Consider the following 18,996-nt stretch of genomic DNA (forward strand, 5'->3'; position numbering starts at 1 on the left):
AGAGAGCGTTTTTCCATTTTTTTTACTTTTTCTTTTTTCGTTTATGAAAAGGAACGACGATTTTCATTCGAATTTTCGTCTCTACTCGAATCGTGCCGCTTCCGCTTTATTTTTCTCGTGGAAAGAAGGATCGAACTCTCTACGAATCAGTTTTAATTAATTTAACATTTACATAAGCCTTTGCGAATCGTACACCGTTCCACCATGTGTTTGCCACGTTTGATCTCGTGAAACAGTTAAGTGAACTTGTCATTCGTGACGTCGAAAATTTCGACAATTTAACGGATAAACGGACCGCGATGAATTTCCATTTTTTTTTAAATATGATTTTTAACGATCGAATGCAGGACGAAATTAAAAAGGCGCGATTTTTGAAAACTTTAGAGAAACGACACTCGCGATCTAATATTTCGTTATACGATATGTTCTCGCCAATTAAGAGAAAACGCGGCAATGAAATTCCGCGTTGGGACGAGAGAACAGCGGAGAATGTGTAATTCGTTTGAACGTTTCATTAAAATATAACAAGGAGAAAACTGACGAGACGATGTAGCGTAGCTGACACGAAAATGAATAAATGGAAACCTCGTAATTACTTTTTGTCTTTGAAAAAATATTTTTACAATACGAAAAATATCCCTTTTCTCGGCCTATCATTTCGTTGTAATTTCTCTCCTCTCCTTCCTTTCTCTCTCTCTCTCTCTCGTTTTCTTTCAATTCGTTTCCATCGAAATAATCAATTCTACGAATAACGTATTATATGACATTTTAATTCGCGTATCATTGATTGTATTAATTTAATTCACGATTAATTAAAAGTGATTGGATTAATTATGAAAAGTTGTCGACAATTATTATCCCATACGTTACGTAACGTATCGAAACGAAGAGGGTTTCGTGCTCGCAGCGAAGGCGGGATTCTGTTTGCATAAAGTTAGCGGGGCATGGCGTGTCCTAGGGTGATTTCAATAAAATGGAACCGTGTGTGATAAGCAGCTGAGCTGTGAACCGCGGCGCAGCCTGATTAGAAGACAAACGAAACGGGCCGGTGCTTCGTGATGAACGATCGTGGATTAAACTAACTTGAAAATTCATTTTCCCTTCCCCCCCGTACGTTTTATAAAGAGGAGGATCAAACGAAAAAAAAAGGGGTATTCTCATTTCCCACAAACGCGATCGTTTTACTCTTCGACCGATATAAAACTTTTTTTATTCGATATTTCGATTTTAAAAGGGAACGATTAAGTTTTCTTTAATTAATTAATCTTACTTAATTGGTGGTGGCTACAGAAGTGGAGTACAGAACTTTGTTTCATTTTTCTCTATATTTTTTTTTTCAAGTAAGTTTTTTCGCTTATCAGCTAGAAGTAGACGTTGAAACGAATTTATCGGGCTCATTTTTTTATCCAACGAAAGGATACGGTAGTAATAAAAACGTTCAGGCAGAAATTTACTTTGTACACACCGGGCGATATGCGATATCCGATCTTAAATTTCCACTTTAATATACGGTACATATTGAAAATACCGACCATTAATTTATTATATGAACGTAAAAAGAGGAATCGCGAATGCATATTCATCATTAAATCGGAATAATAACGTAATAATGTGAGAGATGCGCGTTCATTTATTTTAACGTTTACTTACGTAGCTCGAAAATTTTTCGAAATGGTATCATCTACAAAGAAAAAAAATTTTATCAAGAAAAATAATCGAGATAATACGCAAAGAATTGTTGAACTCGATTCCTTCCTTTCTTTCCCTCGTAATCGCTTGATAAAATAATAGTTTTGTTCGATTTGTCCAGGTGTTGGGAGGTCTAGGACGCAGGATGTCGAGCGGCGACAAGGCTTCACCAGGCCTGACCATCGATCGCGCCGCTTTTCTGCTTCTGCGGGTGAAGAAGGCCTTTAGGAAGAAGAAGCAACAGCGAAAGGAGAAAAAGCAAGTGATTTAATCTCGTTCCTTCCATTTTTCTCTCTCTCTTTCTTTCCCTCTCCTCGTCGTTTTTACGGAATAATAATTACGGATAAAAAAGCGATTTCGAAGCGAAGAAATGGACGATCATCCGGAAAATCCGGGAAAGGCGCGATGTTCCGTTTAATCGATCGCGAAAAAAAAATCCTCTTTCCCTTAGATAACTTAATTCTCTTCCATCATTGATTATCTCGCGACAAAAGTCGATTCGTGCGCGGCCAATTAATCTGCCAACCAATCTCTTCTCGCCTCGAGAATTATTTATGAAGCAATTTCCTTTCTTTTTTTTTTTTTCTTTCTTTCTTTCTCGTTGCATTCTCTGCGACTGATCGGCTCGTGCCGATTGTGCGAGATTCGATCGGAAATCCGCGTATTAAATCCACGCGGAGAAACGAACCGACGTTCTCTTCAAAGTTAGATGACATTGGAGGGAAACAAAGTGGAGGAAGAATGGCGAGCGTAACGAAGAAAAGTTTCGACTGGTTAACCGAGGGATACAATTGCTCGACATTCTTCGAGCGAAGAAACGCGTCTCGCTAAAAAGGGAAAATAATATATTCGAGGAGTTTCGAGCAGAATGATGGTAATAAAGGTGATTTCGTGATTGCGCGCTTTCTTTTTTTTTTCCTTTCTCGACGCAAAATAGATCGATAGAGGAACGGTATAACGGCGTCGAAACGTGATATTTTTCTATTGGAAGTTTTATCCGCTTCCACGTGGATAAACCTAAAACGGAAAGATCGTTAACGGATAATTGATCAGAAAGCAAACTTCTCGAAAACGTTCCCACCGACGAAAGCTTTGCATAAGGGTGGAATATTCGTTTCAATTATCTTGCTCATCCACTGTCAAAGGGAACTAGTAACTAAGTCCAAACTACTCTGGGCTTTAACCTTAACGAATCTGTAAACTCACCGTTTCTCGAATTCGTCCTAAAGTTATTACCATCTTCCGCTATTTCATTTATTTTCGAACACGACGTGGATTATTTTTCCTTCTAGTTTCTTTTAACGATCAATTTTTACAAACGGCACAAATATCTGCAATTGAATCAATACGTGAAGAGATAATCGGAGGATCGTGCTGATTCTGAGTGTAGATGACAATCTGGAAGATGTAATATCGCCTGACCACGATGCATGTAAATTCTTGGCAACGATCCTCCACCCGTGTCACCTTATCGTCGCGGAGATAACGGGCTTGTATTCGGGCTTCGATTACACGCATTTAGACACGTAATACGAGAACCCAATTTCGAGAGAAAAATGATATTAAACGATATTCATGAGTCGAAGCAAGAATTCTCTCGCGGTCTTCCAAATTGCTTGTCTCGGATCTGGGGGAATTATTCGTTCCTGCACTCGATCTCTTCCCCGTAAAGTTAACAAACAGCACGGAAGTTTCGAAGGGGTTGACATTTTGTGTTTGCCCGTCATATTAATAATTCTTGGACTCCGCCATTTTGAATATTCATGAACACTCGGTCTGCAGACGTGCGCGTAAAGACTCGACAAACATTTCGCGTCTCCTCCAGTTTCGCCATCCACTCCGCCGTTCGGGAAATTTACTTTGATTAAATGGATTTGCACGATCGCGCCTCAATGCGAATAGGAGAAATCGACCTGTGTTGTACGCTCGAAGCGTGAAATCGAGACCGAATTATCGCCAAATATACCAATGAATTCGAATTAATCCTCGATCGAGGATAAAAAAATATCGTAACGTCAACTTTCATATTTCTCCCCTGTCGATGAAGCCCCTCGACGGTGAATATCGATATTCGCGTTTCTAATTGAAAATAATTTTCCGAAAAAAAGAATTTGTCAAGTGTAATTGGATAGGTTTCATTCGTGGAGAAATTCTTCTTTTTCAAACGAGAGGAAACCGATGAATTTAATACAAACTATTTCGAAGCTCTCGAATTAAGAACGTGTTATTAGGAACTCGTACTCGCGATGATCGAAAGGAAATTTTGCGGAACTTGATGAACTCGGATGATTGCGAATCTCCAAGTGGCGCCGTTAAGCTGCGTTTCCCGATTTCGAGCGCGGAAACGTAGGTTGGTAGGCGAATAAGGGAAATAACGCCCGCTTTTGTGACCCCTAAACTTGCTAATCTAAACTTTGAAATTTAATCAGCATCGGGCCAACCGTTTCCCCGGAGCTTTCCCCGCTTCGAAAATTCGATGCTCCATCGATTCGTGTAAGTGGATGTCGTGAATTTTGATAATCCCCTTCTCATCGAGGGAGAACGATTGCGATGCGATCGTGATATGATTTTCGAGATCGGGGGAAGAGGGAGAGATATTTTTGTAATTTCATTAACGAATCGTTTCGAAATCTTTCGAGAGAAAGTTTGGCACCGGTTTGAAGTGGAATCGAGTTGTCGAATTTGCACGAATTTTCGCGGATTTGTCGGAGGCAGAGAATTCTATCGCGTATAAATTTCCGGAAACGTGGGAAGGAAATATTTAGCAAGAAACTTTGCTCGTTCACGAGCTATAGCGCGCTTCTTTCATTATTTCATTCGTGAATATTAATTATAATTCCGAGAAATTTGGAAAAATTTTCGTATTTTTTCCAATTTAAAGAGACACCCCTTTCCTACAATCCTCACTAAAACTTTCGTAATTGAGTTGTACGAGTTTGGTTATCGAATGGGGTTGAATGCGGTCATCGCGGTGATCATTTTATTTTAAAGGTTTCGTAGAATCGATCGTTTGCAATGAAAACAAAGCAGAAATTCCGTATATTAACACGGTCGTTTTATTCCATCCTTTGCAAACGATGTCACGACCTCGATTACTAATTAACCCGAATAACGATCTTCTTCTTCTTCTTCTTCTCTCAAGTTCTACGAGTACTTTATGGAAGGTGGATTAAAAAAGAAAAAGAAAAGAGTGTTAACCGAATTATCGCCAGCTCTTCGCTGGAACTCGATTCTCTGACTATTCGCTAACGTGCTTAAATCGAGAGAGAGAAAGCGAGAGAGAAATTCGTATCGAGTTTAAAGGACCTGATTCTCACCACCACGGGATCACGAGGCGAAACTCTGTGATTTTCTTTTTTTTTTCACAGTTTCCGAAAGTCAATCGACAAACCAAGTTCAGGACGTAAGTTCAGTCGCTTCGTTAGAAACGGATTTACTCTTTTGCTCTTTTTTACTCCGATGACGATCTTCCCATCGAGAATGGAGGGAAAAATTGCGATTAATCTTCGCGAAAGATGGAAAAATGAAAATTCAATAGGGATAAGCGTTAATAAGGGATTCGCGTTGCTTCGATCCCTTGTTACGACATTGCCATTATTTCTCGATAAAGTCACTTTCCGTGTAATTTCGCCCTCGATTTCCCCGCAGGAAATCTGATTATTAACAAATTCTCGCTGAGAAATAGCGAATTCTCCTCCTGAAAAATTTTCACGTCTTCTGTCACTTAATCTATTGTTTTTTTTTTCCAAAAACTTTTTCACGAACGAATCACGAACGAATTGGCGAGGAAAGTTTGCCCGATCGCCAAAATGTAGAATCTTGGTCGTGAAAATCGCTGACTTATCTAACTTACGTATTCATTGTTCCAGATATTCGAAGCTTCTCTCTTTCCCTTGGATAACCGATTTCGCGATAGCCCCGTGATTTAATACCGTGAAATTTTCACGGAACTTTAATACACGTATACGTGATATAAGGCGCAAACGTATCGTGAGTCACGGATACGTTTCTTCTAAAATTAGCGAGGGCAGAAGAGAAAATGTGCCGCGACTAGTTTTGCACGAACGAGGAAACGGGATATATATTGGAAACAGGCTTCACCGTGTGTGCTCGATCGGCCTGTTTCACGTCTGTTACGGTTTATTCGCGGAGTAAATAAAAACCGTTCTCGAGTTTCGATTCTCGCGCGTTTCCCTCTGGGTGAATAGGATTAGGGAAAATAAACGGACGGTTAAATGGATATTAAACCTCCTGTTGGCCAAAGTGTTTGATCGCGATACGTGATTTTTACAACGTGTCGTAAATCTCAAAATCTGATTTATTTACTTTCCTGATTCGATAATGTTACGCGTTGTATTCCGAGATAAGTAACGTGTTTTCTTCCCATCCCGATGATCTCTATCCGTATTATCTTTTTCAACATATTCGAAAGCTTAATATATCCGATCGGAATAATCTCACCGACGAGAGCCGAAAATTTCTCCGTCCGTAACGCACGTTTCGCGTCACGCGTCACGAAAATTCTTCCCGAGCTCTCCCCATCCGTTCCATCTCGCACCGGTCTCTTCGCGTTTCGATCCAATCCCCGTGATACGTTTATACATATACGTCACTTTGAATTTGCTTCTTCGCTTCATCCTCCGTGTGTACATTGGACCGAGGCTACTTCCAATTATTTTCCAACCGACGCGTCCCTCCATTTTATCTCCCAAATATATTCCGTTATTTGGACCGAATTTAATGACCTCTCGTCCTGTCCACCGAAACACGTTTAACGAAATGCGCTCGCTGAACGCCCCATCGTTACACTCTATAAATCGTGTCATTTGCCCGGAAATAACGAGATTCGTTTCTTCGTTACACGAGCATTGCAACCGGAGATTTATTAATTAAAAAAAAAAAATCCGAAAGTTCCTTCGAACGACAGATCGCTATTTCCAGCTTAAAAACATGGAAGAACGAATAACGTTAAAAACGGAATAAAATCAATTTCCGATTCACGAGCACGAAGTGGTGTTTTCGCTACTTGCGTCGATGCTAATTCCAGATGACGTTGTTTACACGGCTCGTGTTTGATGCGTGGCACGGCCACGCCAAGTATTTTCGTTCGAGTCGTTTTTAGAAAAGAGGGTGATCGATACGCGGACAAATCGAGCGTAGAGCGTTGCTCAGAGAAGACACGCGACGCGAACGGAAGAAATGGACGAAACAGAGGCTCGGTTGAATCGGTTCTTCGGCCTTTACCTTCTTCCACCAGACCTCATTTTTCACGGAACGGGCGAAATTGACGACGTCTCGTGTAATGCTTTTGTCAAACGTTGGACATACCTCCGTCCAACTTTTAACGAAAAGAAAAAGTTCGATCCGACTTTGACTTTTTCTTCTTTCGCATCGTTTTTCGCGTCTCTTTTCCCCATCTTTTCTTCCTCGTACACGTGTATACTTTCCCGCAAGTTTTTCCCTAAATAGATACTCGTTTCATAGACGAATCTCTCTTATTCGGTGTAATAATAAGCGTGTCGTAATACGCAATAAGATTGATCGTACCTCTTTCATCGTGGCATTCCGAGCAAGTCGCACTTCGTTTCGTCTTTTATTTCTCCTTTCTTTAAATGTCCCCATCGTATCTCGTGGATATTTTATCGCCGACATTAAATTCCCTTCGTGGTTTCGTGGCAACAAACAATTCGAGAGGATTCGCGGCCTCCCTCTCCCTCTCCCCTTCCAAACCTATCATTTCCGTCATAATATTTTATACGATATCGTTTGGCGTACATGGTTAATGGGTCGCAATTCTTCTTAACGGTATTTTTAAAAGGGCGCGCAGAAAAGTATAGCGCTTGTTCCACTTTTTCTTAAAATTAGATCTTAAGATCGGATCGGACGGGTTAATCCTAATTGCCACGGGATCCTCATGGATCGCGGAGTGGCGTTTATTCTTATCGCGAAGGGAAAAGGTAAATACGAGCTTTTATTTTATTATTATTTTTTTTAAGTTCGTTAAACTAATTCTTCGTTTTCTCTTTAATTTCATCGCGTTATGAGATAAGAAACGAAGTTGATGGAACAGTTACGTAGGTCCCCGAAGAGGAAGATTTTCTTCTTCTTCTTCTTCTCGGACAATGCGGTAAAGATAAAAATTTATGATTTTTACTCGTCGATTGTCACCCTTGATTTAAATTTATTTTCTCGTTTTCTCATTCTCTAATTAATCTTCAATCGACCATACGGAGTATAGTCCTCGTAGATTGTCCTTTTTCTTTGAAAAGAGGAATCGGAAATTTTTTCCTAGCTGGGCGAAGAAAATATTATTGTATCGTGGGAATATTTTCCACGAATCTTTATTCTCTATCGAGATGAATAGCCGGAAGAAAGCAAGTATAAATTTCAAAGTTTACGATATTTCTTCTATATATATGAAAGATAAAGTTTCAATTCTATTAGAACCGAATTTTTTCCGTGTCGAGTGTAAACATTTTTCGTCTTTCGTTTTATTCTTTTTCGAACCGAAAGAAAGAAATTTTTATAATTAATCGATGTTAATTCGATACGATTCGAGAGAAAAGTAGCAAAATTGTAGAACAAAGGATGTAGAGGAAGATCGGGCGGAGAATATTTCAACGAGGCTTGAACATTTCATATGCGCCAATTAATGGAATAAATTATCGTAGATTGAAGGCAACGAATAAAGTTAGTAGATTCCTTCGAAAACGAGCAAGCAATTACCAGGTGGAGAAGTTGTACGGACAAATTTGCTGCAAATAGCTCGCGGCGTTGTACGCAAACTGGCCAACTATTTACCGAAGAAATAAGCAATCAAGAAGATGACCGTTTCACGAAATTACGTGTATTTTGTAGGTAATTTGATTGTACCGTCTCGTATGTATTTCATTCGTTGTTCTAATCACCTCTATTTATTCAATTTCGTTACATTTCACTCCTCTCCTTTTCGTCGAGCATAATCACGTTTCTTCACTCTCAAAAATAAACGAGATAATTTTTAATAACGTACATTTTTCACGAAATCGTGATTAACGTTGTCAAAAGTACAACTATTGAAAAATATTCGAATACTTTCATGATTGTATCGCTTCATTGCCAAAAAGAAAAAAAATTCTCATCGATAAGATAAATCGACGTGGTAAATGATAACGAAACGTTTCGAACGATTGCGAGAACCGATTCTATCGAGAAAAAAAACCCCAAATTATCTAACGCGAACGATTTTCCGGTCGACGAATACAATACAAGGAGGAGAAAAGTAGATCGATCGATAATTTCGATGAATATTCATCGATACTTGCCTGCCTTCCCATCGGATTCTCTCTCGTCGCGATAATAAATTACGCCATCAGGTTGGATTATATCGATGGGAGCAGAGATATTAAACGGTTTGGACGAACGGGATAAACAAAGGCTCTCTTTTCCTCGCCCCTAAAGGATTCTTATCTCGCGCGTCCACCGATCTGTCGGATTGTTGCGAATCGAGACGTTACGATTAGAGAAACGATCAATTAGGGGGATTGCAGGCTTTTTACAGGGACGACACGATTAAAAGTTGGGCTTAATTGAAGGATGATCAATAACGTTTTTATGATGCAATGAAACGTAGGGTGCAAATTTGCGCGTAATAGTTTGTTTGGAAGTTTCGTGACGCGAGTGGGAGTTGACGTGCCGAGTGAAATACGGATGATCGTGGTGATTCATCGCGAATGTAAATTATAATACAATGCAAAGAGGAGCGATAACAAGGCGGTATCGAGGAAGCAGTTTGTCTTCCTCCGCGCGTCTACCCTTTTTCGTAAATATTAATGGATACCGAGCTATTTTCGCGCACACCGTGATAATTGCTCCGGATTAGACACGCGAAAATAATCAATGGAGCCAGATTCTTTGCATTTTCGAGGATATTCGCGAATGTGGGGACGACTTGTTCCGATTAAAAAGAAAAATATTTGCCAAGAGAAAGAATTCTTCCGATCGACTGTATCATCGTGATATCACCGTGCTATGCAAATAACATTCTATTCCTCTCCCACCGTGTGCCGTGTGTTTTGAAACCGTGTATTCAAGAGGACGTAACGAAATCAAGTGTCGCGATGCTACGAGAATTCAAGCAACGGAATCTTCCGCTTTAAACCGAGTCATTAGTTTCGTCGAACGAATCTCGTACACTCGTGCTGTTGCATCTAAGAACGAGACGCACGTTTTCCAGCACGGAATTAACAATCCACGGGTCGGATTAATTTGCTCGAGTATTGGTGGAATCGGGTATAGCGGTTTCATAGCGAGGCGTATCGTTTAATGAACGCCATCTGTTTCAACGCAACTTTGCTTCGAGGCCATTTTCTACCAGCCGACCGTTCTGGAACCGGCCTGGACTGTCGCCGCTGCATTTACCTACACACGCACACACCTACGCGTCTACGTCGTAATAAATGGCGCGCAGGCACACGCGCGCGTGTCGTGACATACGTGGCTCGTTTAATCACCCTCTCGTCCTACCCTTACGTAAATGTGGAAACTGTCGCGCTCGGCTGATTCCCCTGGGATGGACACACCGTTCGACGTGTCGTTAAATCCATTTCCCAGTCTTTTCTCGCCAAAAGACCAAGGATTCGTGTAATTTCCCCCCACGCTTCTCTCCTCCTTTTCATCCCGTTAACTACGATCGCGCGTGCCACGATTACAGACAGGGATTCCACGTGTCTTTTATATGCAGTCTCTTTGCTTTTTTTCCAATAAATTCCACTCGTCGAAAGGGTGCGTATATTCTTTACTCGAGACACGGATGTACAATTTTCTCGATATAATCGGAGAATAAATTATCGGTTACGGTAAGAATTGTTCACACCTCGATTACAATTATGATACAATTTTCTTCGCAACAGTTATGTGATGCGTTTGATAAATGGAATGGAGAGAGTAGGTGCTGAAAAGTTAATGCATCGATGAGAAAAACGATGGACAACGAAGGGAATTTTATCGACCGTTGTTTCGTGGTGCTTGGGAAGAAGGATGGATTTAAATGCGCATACGAATCGCAACAAATTCCTATTCGTGTCAATAATGCCTCTATAGCACGGAGCAGCCACTCCGTCAACCTGTTTTCTTCGCGTTTTCTTCGTCTACGAGCCCGATAAATCACAGATCCAAACGTACGATCTTCAAATTTTTCGTCGCAAAGTCGAGAATCACCCTATAGATGTATTCGATATAAATATTATACCATCCTTCAGAATCTTGTAAAAAAGAAAATTAAATTATTCCGAAAGTTTAAAAATTATTCCTAGAATATCGAGAGAAAATATTTGATTTTAAACATTTTATCAACAAACTTATCCTTTAAAATCTTAACTAGACGGTTTGAAAATTTTCTCTCGTTATCGAAAATTCACTCTTTTGAAAAAGAATATTTACCGGTTTGTTTTATTCAAAAATCAACCCTCGAAAATCTTTTCAACGTAGTTTTTAATTAAAAAAAAAAAAAAAAAACTTGTGAGCCCGAACGAAACCTGTTTAGCTAATTATGCTTTGATGTTTAAAGCTCGTTCACGCGAGTGCACCGGTCTTCTTCTCTTCCTTTTCTCCGTGAACAAGTGATCCGTGAAACGTCGTCCCAACGATATCTGGCTGCAGTCGATTTTTTTTCTTTATTTTTTTTTTTTTTTTCCCCAAAGAGATAACCAAGAATCTCTGCCCGAAGAGAGAGCAATTTCGATTTAAATGTATCTGTACACGTGATATTCCACGTCACTTGCTCTATCCCCGACATTTCCTTGGAAGGAAAGAATTACCATCTTGCCACGAGACTATTTCTCTATCGCCCTCGAATCTAATCGCACCCCTTACGAACGAAGCTTCTTTCCAACCGGTGCCCTTTTAAATCCCTTTTTCACCCTCTCACCACCGAGAAACGGAGAAGCTTTTTCAATTGCCCGCGCAATTTAAACGAAGCAGAAGCCGTTCAATTTTCGCCACTCCTTTGGGAAATTGATTCTTGTTATCAGTCAGATGTTTGGTTTAGTTTTTATCGATCGATGAGAGAGGGTGAAGGTGCGGACGTTCGTCCAATTTCCAGAGAAAAGAACGACCGGTTTCACTCGTCTCGTTCTCCACACTTTATTTAAACTGGTACGACGCTGTTAAAGAATGTTGGCCGACGTCAGGAAATAGGGAAAATGACAGTTCCATTTTCTTGGCCGGCTGAATGGACACGCTGATGCGATGTTTAACGAGGATATCACGGATAGATTCTTTCGAATAACCGTTGAATGTGCGTAATTCTCCATAATCGAAGTCGAAAATAAAATCTTCAAAATCAATCCCGGAATAAATGCAACACTTAATTTTTGGTTACATTCCTCGCTCGTCGATCTATAATCCGCTGATTAATTCGCTCAGAGGACAAGATCTAACTATCCTGAAATCGCATTCACAGTTCCAAAGTACGTAAAACCCTCCTCTGTTACTTCGAAGCGACAGTGGATGAGATCAAGATTAACAAGCTTCACCGGGTCGTTGTCTCCTTCGTTTCCAACGTTACATAACAACCTAAAGTTACACTGACTTACATCTGACCGCGATCCATTCGCGATCCCTTGACCTTTGCCCGAACACGCGGCCGTAAAAACTTTGACTCGATGAGCCGAGGGTGGTTGCACGATCTCCACAACTTTTAGAAGAAGGTTGATGGGCATCGAGTGGTCGTAGATTAAAACCCTCGACCTCGTGGCGGCCCATGCATAAGTCTGTGATATTAGAGCGGTCTAGAGCTAAGTTTTTTATCCTCTTAGCGTCCGACGAATGCCTCCGTGGTATCAGTCTTTCTTTCCACGAAATATGACCTGTCGTCTCGCTTCTGGATATTTCTACGAAAAAACATTTCTCTCCAAGTTCTTCTTCAAAGTTTAACGGACAAGTTTCCTTTCCAATTTAACGCTGCAATTACATAGAGATAACGGTACAATTATAGGCGATAACGAGACAAGTTCTTCCACGTGATATCCAGTGATTTTATTTTTGAAATTATTTAACAACAAGTTAAAAGATATGTATATATGTATGTATGTTAGGGAAGAAGTTTCAAAGATTTCAATGTTGGAAAAGTTGGCCTGTTTATTTTCAACTTTTCGAGGCGACAAAGTCTTCGACCTAAAGTTACTTGATAGTCCGTACTTATGACTTTGGGAAAGCAGCAGAGTAATCTCTGGCCAGATTTGCACACTCCATGCCTCGTGATCGCCTTAAAAATCTGACGAAACGGGTCGAATGTAGGCCAGTTCTTTGATCGAGAATGTGAAAAGCTAGAGATTTGGACGGAATCTCTTTCATTCGAGGTGAAAATCTGGACGAAACTGTGGATCTATTTTTCGATGAAAAAAAGAAAAAAGGAAATAATGGCAATCGTGATTTACATCGCATCATTGATGGAAAAAGTACACGATTATTTATACTTTTTTTCATTTTTAATTTTATTCATTTTCCAATTCTTTTTCTCTTCTTTTTCCTACATTTGAAAATTTTCCACTTTTCGAATTTCAAATACAAAAACAATTTTTTTTTCTCTAAGAATACTCTAGTTTATCATTATACAAATTTTAAATCAAATTATAAGTTAAATTTTTAAAAACTATACATTAATAATTTTCACGCAAAATTCAAATATTTTTCTTGCAAATAATTCTTTAAAATTCTACAATGATATATGTTTAATACGATGATCAAATTTATCGTTCCTGAACTTTAATTTAACACAAAGTCGATAAAATTGATAGAATTAAGATGATTCGCTTATATACGTTATATATTACAATTTTTTCGTAATTAAAGATTCATGTAATTTTCGAATAAATTTTCAATGCTCTTTTAAATTTAAATGGATGACATTGGTCGAAATGAAAAAGGACAAACTATTTTCATTCGCATATCAAACGTAATGAATAAACAAACGAGCAATTTCGATATCTCTCAACTATTCCATTTCCTCTAATTTTACGATCGTAGCGATTATTAAAAATTTATATATTAAATTCTTCAAAATTGAATCAACGCAAAAATGTGCCGCGAAATTTTCAAATCTATTTACTATAAACAAAATTGAAATGGAAAAAAATTGAACATTTTCATCAAAACTTGAAAAAAACTCTTTCATATACAAACATTTTGCATTCCAATGGACAAATAGCCGCGGAAAATATAATTTCAAAAATTTTTCAAACTTTTTCAGAAAGCTCCTCGCCATGAAAATCTGATTGATCCGTTTCGACAAAAATGCTAACCCAAATCCAGAGATTATAATCGATTCGCGAAGTAATAAGTATTTCTCACTAAAATCCGAATTAACTACACATTTATATTTTTCTTATTTTTTTTATTTTCGCGATTGCAAACTGTTTCGTTCAAGTGGTTCCGATTCCGCGTTACACGCCTCTCAACTCGACCCAGATGACCCAGTTTCGAATTCCAACTTATCCAGATTTATCCACGCGTCTCGTCACCTTGCCACCGCGTTAATAAAACCTTCCATAGAACGATCGCCACGAAGATTCTCCTTTGTCCGTAGATAGCTTGGAATCCGAGGATCGAGAGATCAATTAAGGGACGCATACTTGGGGATCGAATGGGGTGGAGATTCCTCGATTAACCTTGAAACGCTGTTAATTGTGCGGGGAGGGTTTTTTCCCCCTTGTACTCGCGGGGATAAATCCCCAGAGATAATGATCGGTCGAAAAGAAGGAGGAACGAGGTCGATGATTAAGAGCTAAGTCGTGATACGATTCGATTCGATCGATAATGGATTTGGAAGTGAGAAAAGAGCGAAATAGTGGGATCGAGGATTTTGTATTTTATTTTTATTACATCCACGATTTATCTCTTCCTCTCTCTTCCTCTCTTCGCAGATGGTAAATGGAATATTTGGGATAGCAGTGGATAGTGGAGGAGCGATAGAATTTTTGTCAGAGATCTGATGCACGGTTCGTGGTTACTATGGCAGAAAACAAAATTTAAAACTCATCTTTCTGTTTCCACTATTTTGTTTCGCTATTCTTTTTTCTTTCACTGGTCGTCGTTAAATATTTGTCGATCGTCTGTTTTATTTAAAAAAGAAAAATATATATATGGAAAATACGCTAAAATGGAAGCAAAAATGAAATAATTCGATCGGAAGTAACTAACGGATTAATGTTTTTCGCGTATCAAAGTCTAATCTGTAAATCAACGTATGTAGAATTTTTCCACTGAATTTTCTCCCGATTTAATTTAAAAGCGGGAAAAGCGGAAAAGGTATTAAGGAATCGAGCGTACGGTGCCTCGTGGTTTACGATGAATTCTTCTCGAATAGGATAAAATTGAAAAGGACGCCGGATTTCTTCGCTCGCTATCGACGATTCTGCAAATTTCGCCTCTTCTTCTTTCTCCTCCTCATTCTTCCCCATTGCTTTTTGCATCCTTCTTGCATCCAGTTTCTCAAACTTTTTCCTCTTTCGTCCGAATAAATTTAATTTGGCTAGTGGGGAAAATACAGCACGAAATAACTCACGGGATTTCTGTTCTGTTAGTCCCCATGAAAGATTGTCACTCCTTCTTTTTTTTCCCTTTTTCCCTCTTTCTCTTTTTCGAAAGAGGATTATCACCTTTTAAAAGATATTCGCCGACAATATTTCGCATTTTCCAACAAACAATTGTAATTCTCAATCGACAAGAAACAAATTTTATCACTTTTCAATCTGATCGACCATCGACTATGTCCGATTGACCGTTGATTTTCGAAATCAGTGAAATTTTTTAAAATTATCTCGAAACAAATCGATTTTCCTTTCTTCGTAATTGTATTTGATACGTTAAAGTGAAATCGTATCACGTTAGAGCGCTACGTAGCACGTTCATTGATGCAATTACCGAAAATTTCAGGAGGCGAGAATTCGGTTTACCATCGGACAAAATTAACGATTTCTTATAGAGAGTGATGTGCACGGTTGCATCGAGAGAGAAACGTAACAGTTTTCATTCGATTTAATTTTTCATTTGCATTAAATATGTATGTCGCTGTCGGTGTGTTTGAATTTCGTTGCATTTTTCGCCGATTCGCGATCGCTTTACACGTATCAAAAAATCGATATCTGCCTTCCAAGATTCTTTTCAATTTTTCGTGGCGCATCGAGTGCGATAAGCTTATCTTCTCGGTTTACGTCCCTTCACAACAATTTAATATAATCGTATTTCTCGACAAAATCGCACGATACAGATTCGATTAGCTCGCATAAAAATCGGCGCGAGGAATATTTTTCTTTCAAATGTTGCGACGCCAGCGAAATTTTGTTTCTCTCCAAATATTTCATTTATACATATTCGCCATAATATTTTGTGAATACGAAATACGTAAAAAAATAATCAAGACGAACGGTAAACGTGAAAATTCGATAAAGATCGATCATTTCCCCGCATGTTGCGAACATCTCGAAATTTAGGAGCTCGATTGGAAGACGACGAGACATTACGATCGAGTCGATCCAGGAGCCTCGAGCATTTTAGGGGTTCTGGCGCAGCTGGAAAGTTTGATCCTTGGAGCGATCAATTGGCTCGTCGCTTTTTTCCCCGCTCTTCTTTTTTCCTCGCGCCTCCAGGGCATGTTCGTTCACGCGAAATTGCGAGATACAAACTCGCGTTACTCGTGTCCGACGATTCGAATCGAAGATGCGAGAAGATGCGAGGAAGATTGGAAAAAGATCCGAAGGATGAATCCAGGGAATGCTATCCATAGCAGATGGTTGGCTCCAACTTTCCTTTTTACGTAACAGACTGACGTCGAGACGAGGTGATACGCTTTTCGGTTGCGTGTAAAAGAATTTCCAAGGTTCTCGCGTTTCACGTCTTGCATTTTACTGGCATTGACGTATATTGTCCATAACTCATCGGGTATTTATATCCAGTTTAGAATAATGATCCATTTGTGTCGCGTTTAAGAAATAAAATCGAGATTTAGTACGAAAAATTTACAAAATTTCCTTATTATTAGCACGTAGACGGAAATGGGAAAAAGTGGAAGAAAGAATTAATTTATCATCATTAGAAATCATTAGAAATTTCTTTTCGAATTTAAAATTCGCCTTTTCCTAAATTTAATCACGTGCAAGCAGGTATGAGATAGACGCATTAGCCAAAATCTTCTCCTTCCTTCTTCACTCGACTTTTCGCGAAATCATTATTTAGCGAATGTAGGCCAGCTCGTGGCATTAAAGTGTCGCGTGTTAATTCCTTCCATCTTCGAAGAGGAGGGGAAAAAAAAAGTCGTTGACCCCGCGATGTCAAGAAAACCGTGGAAATCGGGGCAAGGAAAGAAACGTGGAAAATTAGAACGTGGAATCACGTAGCAAGTTGTGAAAAAAAAAAAAAAAAGGTAAATAGAGAAACGTGAGGAAGGGCTGTCGCGTGAATAAGCGCGAGAGGAGCCACTTCCGGAGAGGGGAGGGAGGAGCTGAAGAAGAAAATTCCTTTGAAAAGTTTTGCATCGCGTTGCGCAACCGTGCCAGCGAGGCACGGCACAACTACCCGACTTTTCCAGTAATAAAAATGAATAGCGCCAAGGAGGAAACGCGTCGGAACAAAAAATGAATGGCATTTACCGGTCAGCTCCAACTACTGAAACCCACGCGAGACGTTAATGATTGTTCGAGTAAACTTTTGCGCGTAGGTATCCCTCGTTAAATGAAAATTTGACGATTCGGATGAATCGGCCTTGCGAAATATATTTTTCCCCCCTTCTTCTACATTTTTCTCCGTTTCATTAGTTAGAAAGATTCTCGCTCGATCCGTTATCCGATTAATTAACAGGTCGTGCGAATTTTTTATTTATTTCGGAACATAATACTCTTCGCCCGACGAATTCGACGAATTTTTAATTAATGAATTGCTCGTTACCACAGAGAATGTGTATCCGTCACGGTTGTTTACCACGATTGCGAAAACGACGAAACCAATGGAATTGACTGGGGTACGAGTTTAGGCCAGAGATTTATGGATCGGATGGGTACAAGGTTATATGGAAAATTTTAGGAGTGGTTTTCGTGGAAGAAAGTTTTTTAAGAAATGACGACGTTGGCGACGAACGGTCGCGAGAAATATTTCCTTCTGCTTATTCTCTGTCTTTTTTAAAAACAAATTTTTATCATTCTTACTTGCCAAGTAATTGTATCTTCTGTTCTTTCTTCTTTTTCTCTTCTTTTCAGTTGTTTTCGTCTCGCATTCAATTATTTTACTCCATCTTTGACTTTTTTCTTCGACAAGAGTGTAATGAGCATGCTTGTAATTCAAAGAATATCAAATAGTCCCCTAAACGAATAAAAAAGCTCGACGTTGATATTCGTAGATAAACGAACGAAAAGTTGCGACGAGCAATTTCGCAGCTTTTATATCCGCGGACGGATTGCAAGATTCATTTAACTTGCTCGTTTTGTTTTGTTTCAAAGCTTTTGTTTAAAATCAGGGGGGGAATGAAGTTCGATTAGGAAATGTTTAAACGGATCAAAATGTTGGATGAGTGATCCAGTGAAAGAGAAAATTATGGAAAATTGCGAAACGATGTTAAAATTTTTATTCGATCGGAAATAGAAAGTTAATAATAAAAATAAAAGATACAATTTCTCAGGATGAATCTAGATAAGTTTCCTCTAACGATATCATCGAAGTGACGCGTGTAAGTCAGCTCCATCGTGGAGAATCTTGGTGTAAAATGTTATTTTAAGAACGTTTCCCTTGTCCAAGGCTTTTATCGAAAATCGAGGAAGCTTTCAGTACTCGAGCATTGCCGAAGGACGTTCATAGAGATAGATTCTTCCATGTATTTTGCACGGAAAATCGGGAGTGAAGTTTAGCGAAAATGTTTCTTCGGTTTTCGAGAAAAATTCTCCTTATCTATTTATCTATTTACCCTTTCAATTTGCATTTATCATTTATCATTGCGTTCGTACGACTCGAAAGCAACGTAAAAAAAAAAATATTCAAATAATCGAGCACATTTTTCGAGTCAACTCTACAAGCATCGATTAATGTGCGTGGTTTTGCAGCAGAAGAAAAATCGAATATTCGGTCTAGATCTACCTCTAACCTAAGAGATCTTTCGTTTCTACGATGCTTTTATCATTACGCGGAAATATTATTCCTGTCGGAAGAAGAGAAACACGCGAAAGAGATTTTTCTGAAAAGCCAGCTACTCCTCGGTTTCTATGCATCTTGGAACGAAGGAAACAGGGGACAAAAAGGGGGAAGGGAAAAAAAAACTCGTCTCCAATATGTTCCTGTTCGACG

At 39.2% G+C, this 18,996-nt stretch overlaps 1 protein-coding gene across 4 annotated transcripts in view; it reads left to right on the forward strand.

Annotated features, from left to right (window-relative positions):
- LOC107998674 (ankyrin repeat and fibronectin type-III domain-containing protein 1) overlaps positions 1-18,996 on the forward strand; it is a 98,270-nt gene that overhangs the window by 22,166 nt on the left and 57,108 nt on the right. For all 4 annotated transcript variants that reach the window (XM_062084583.1, XM_062084582.1, XM_062084585.1 and 1 more), the window contains exon 2: positions 1,811-1,947. In XM_062084583.1, the coding sequence (XP_061940567.1) occupies positions 1,811-1,947 (137 nt within the window). The remainder of the gene's footprint in view (positions 1-1,810; positions 1,948-18,996) is intronic.

Source organism: Apis cerana, linkage group LG14 (genome assembly GCF_029169275.1).
Source record: "Apis cerana isolate GH-2021 linkage group LG14, AcerK_1.0, whole genome shotgun sequence".
In the NCBI taxonomy this organism is placed as follows: domain Eukaryota; kingdom Metazoa; phylum Arthropoda; class Insecta; order Hymenoptera; family Apidae; genus Apis; species Apis cerana.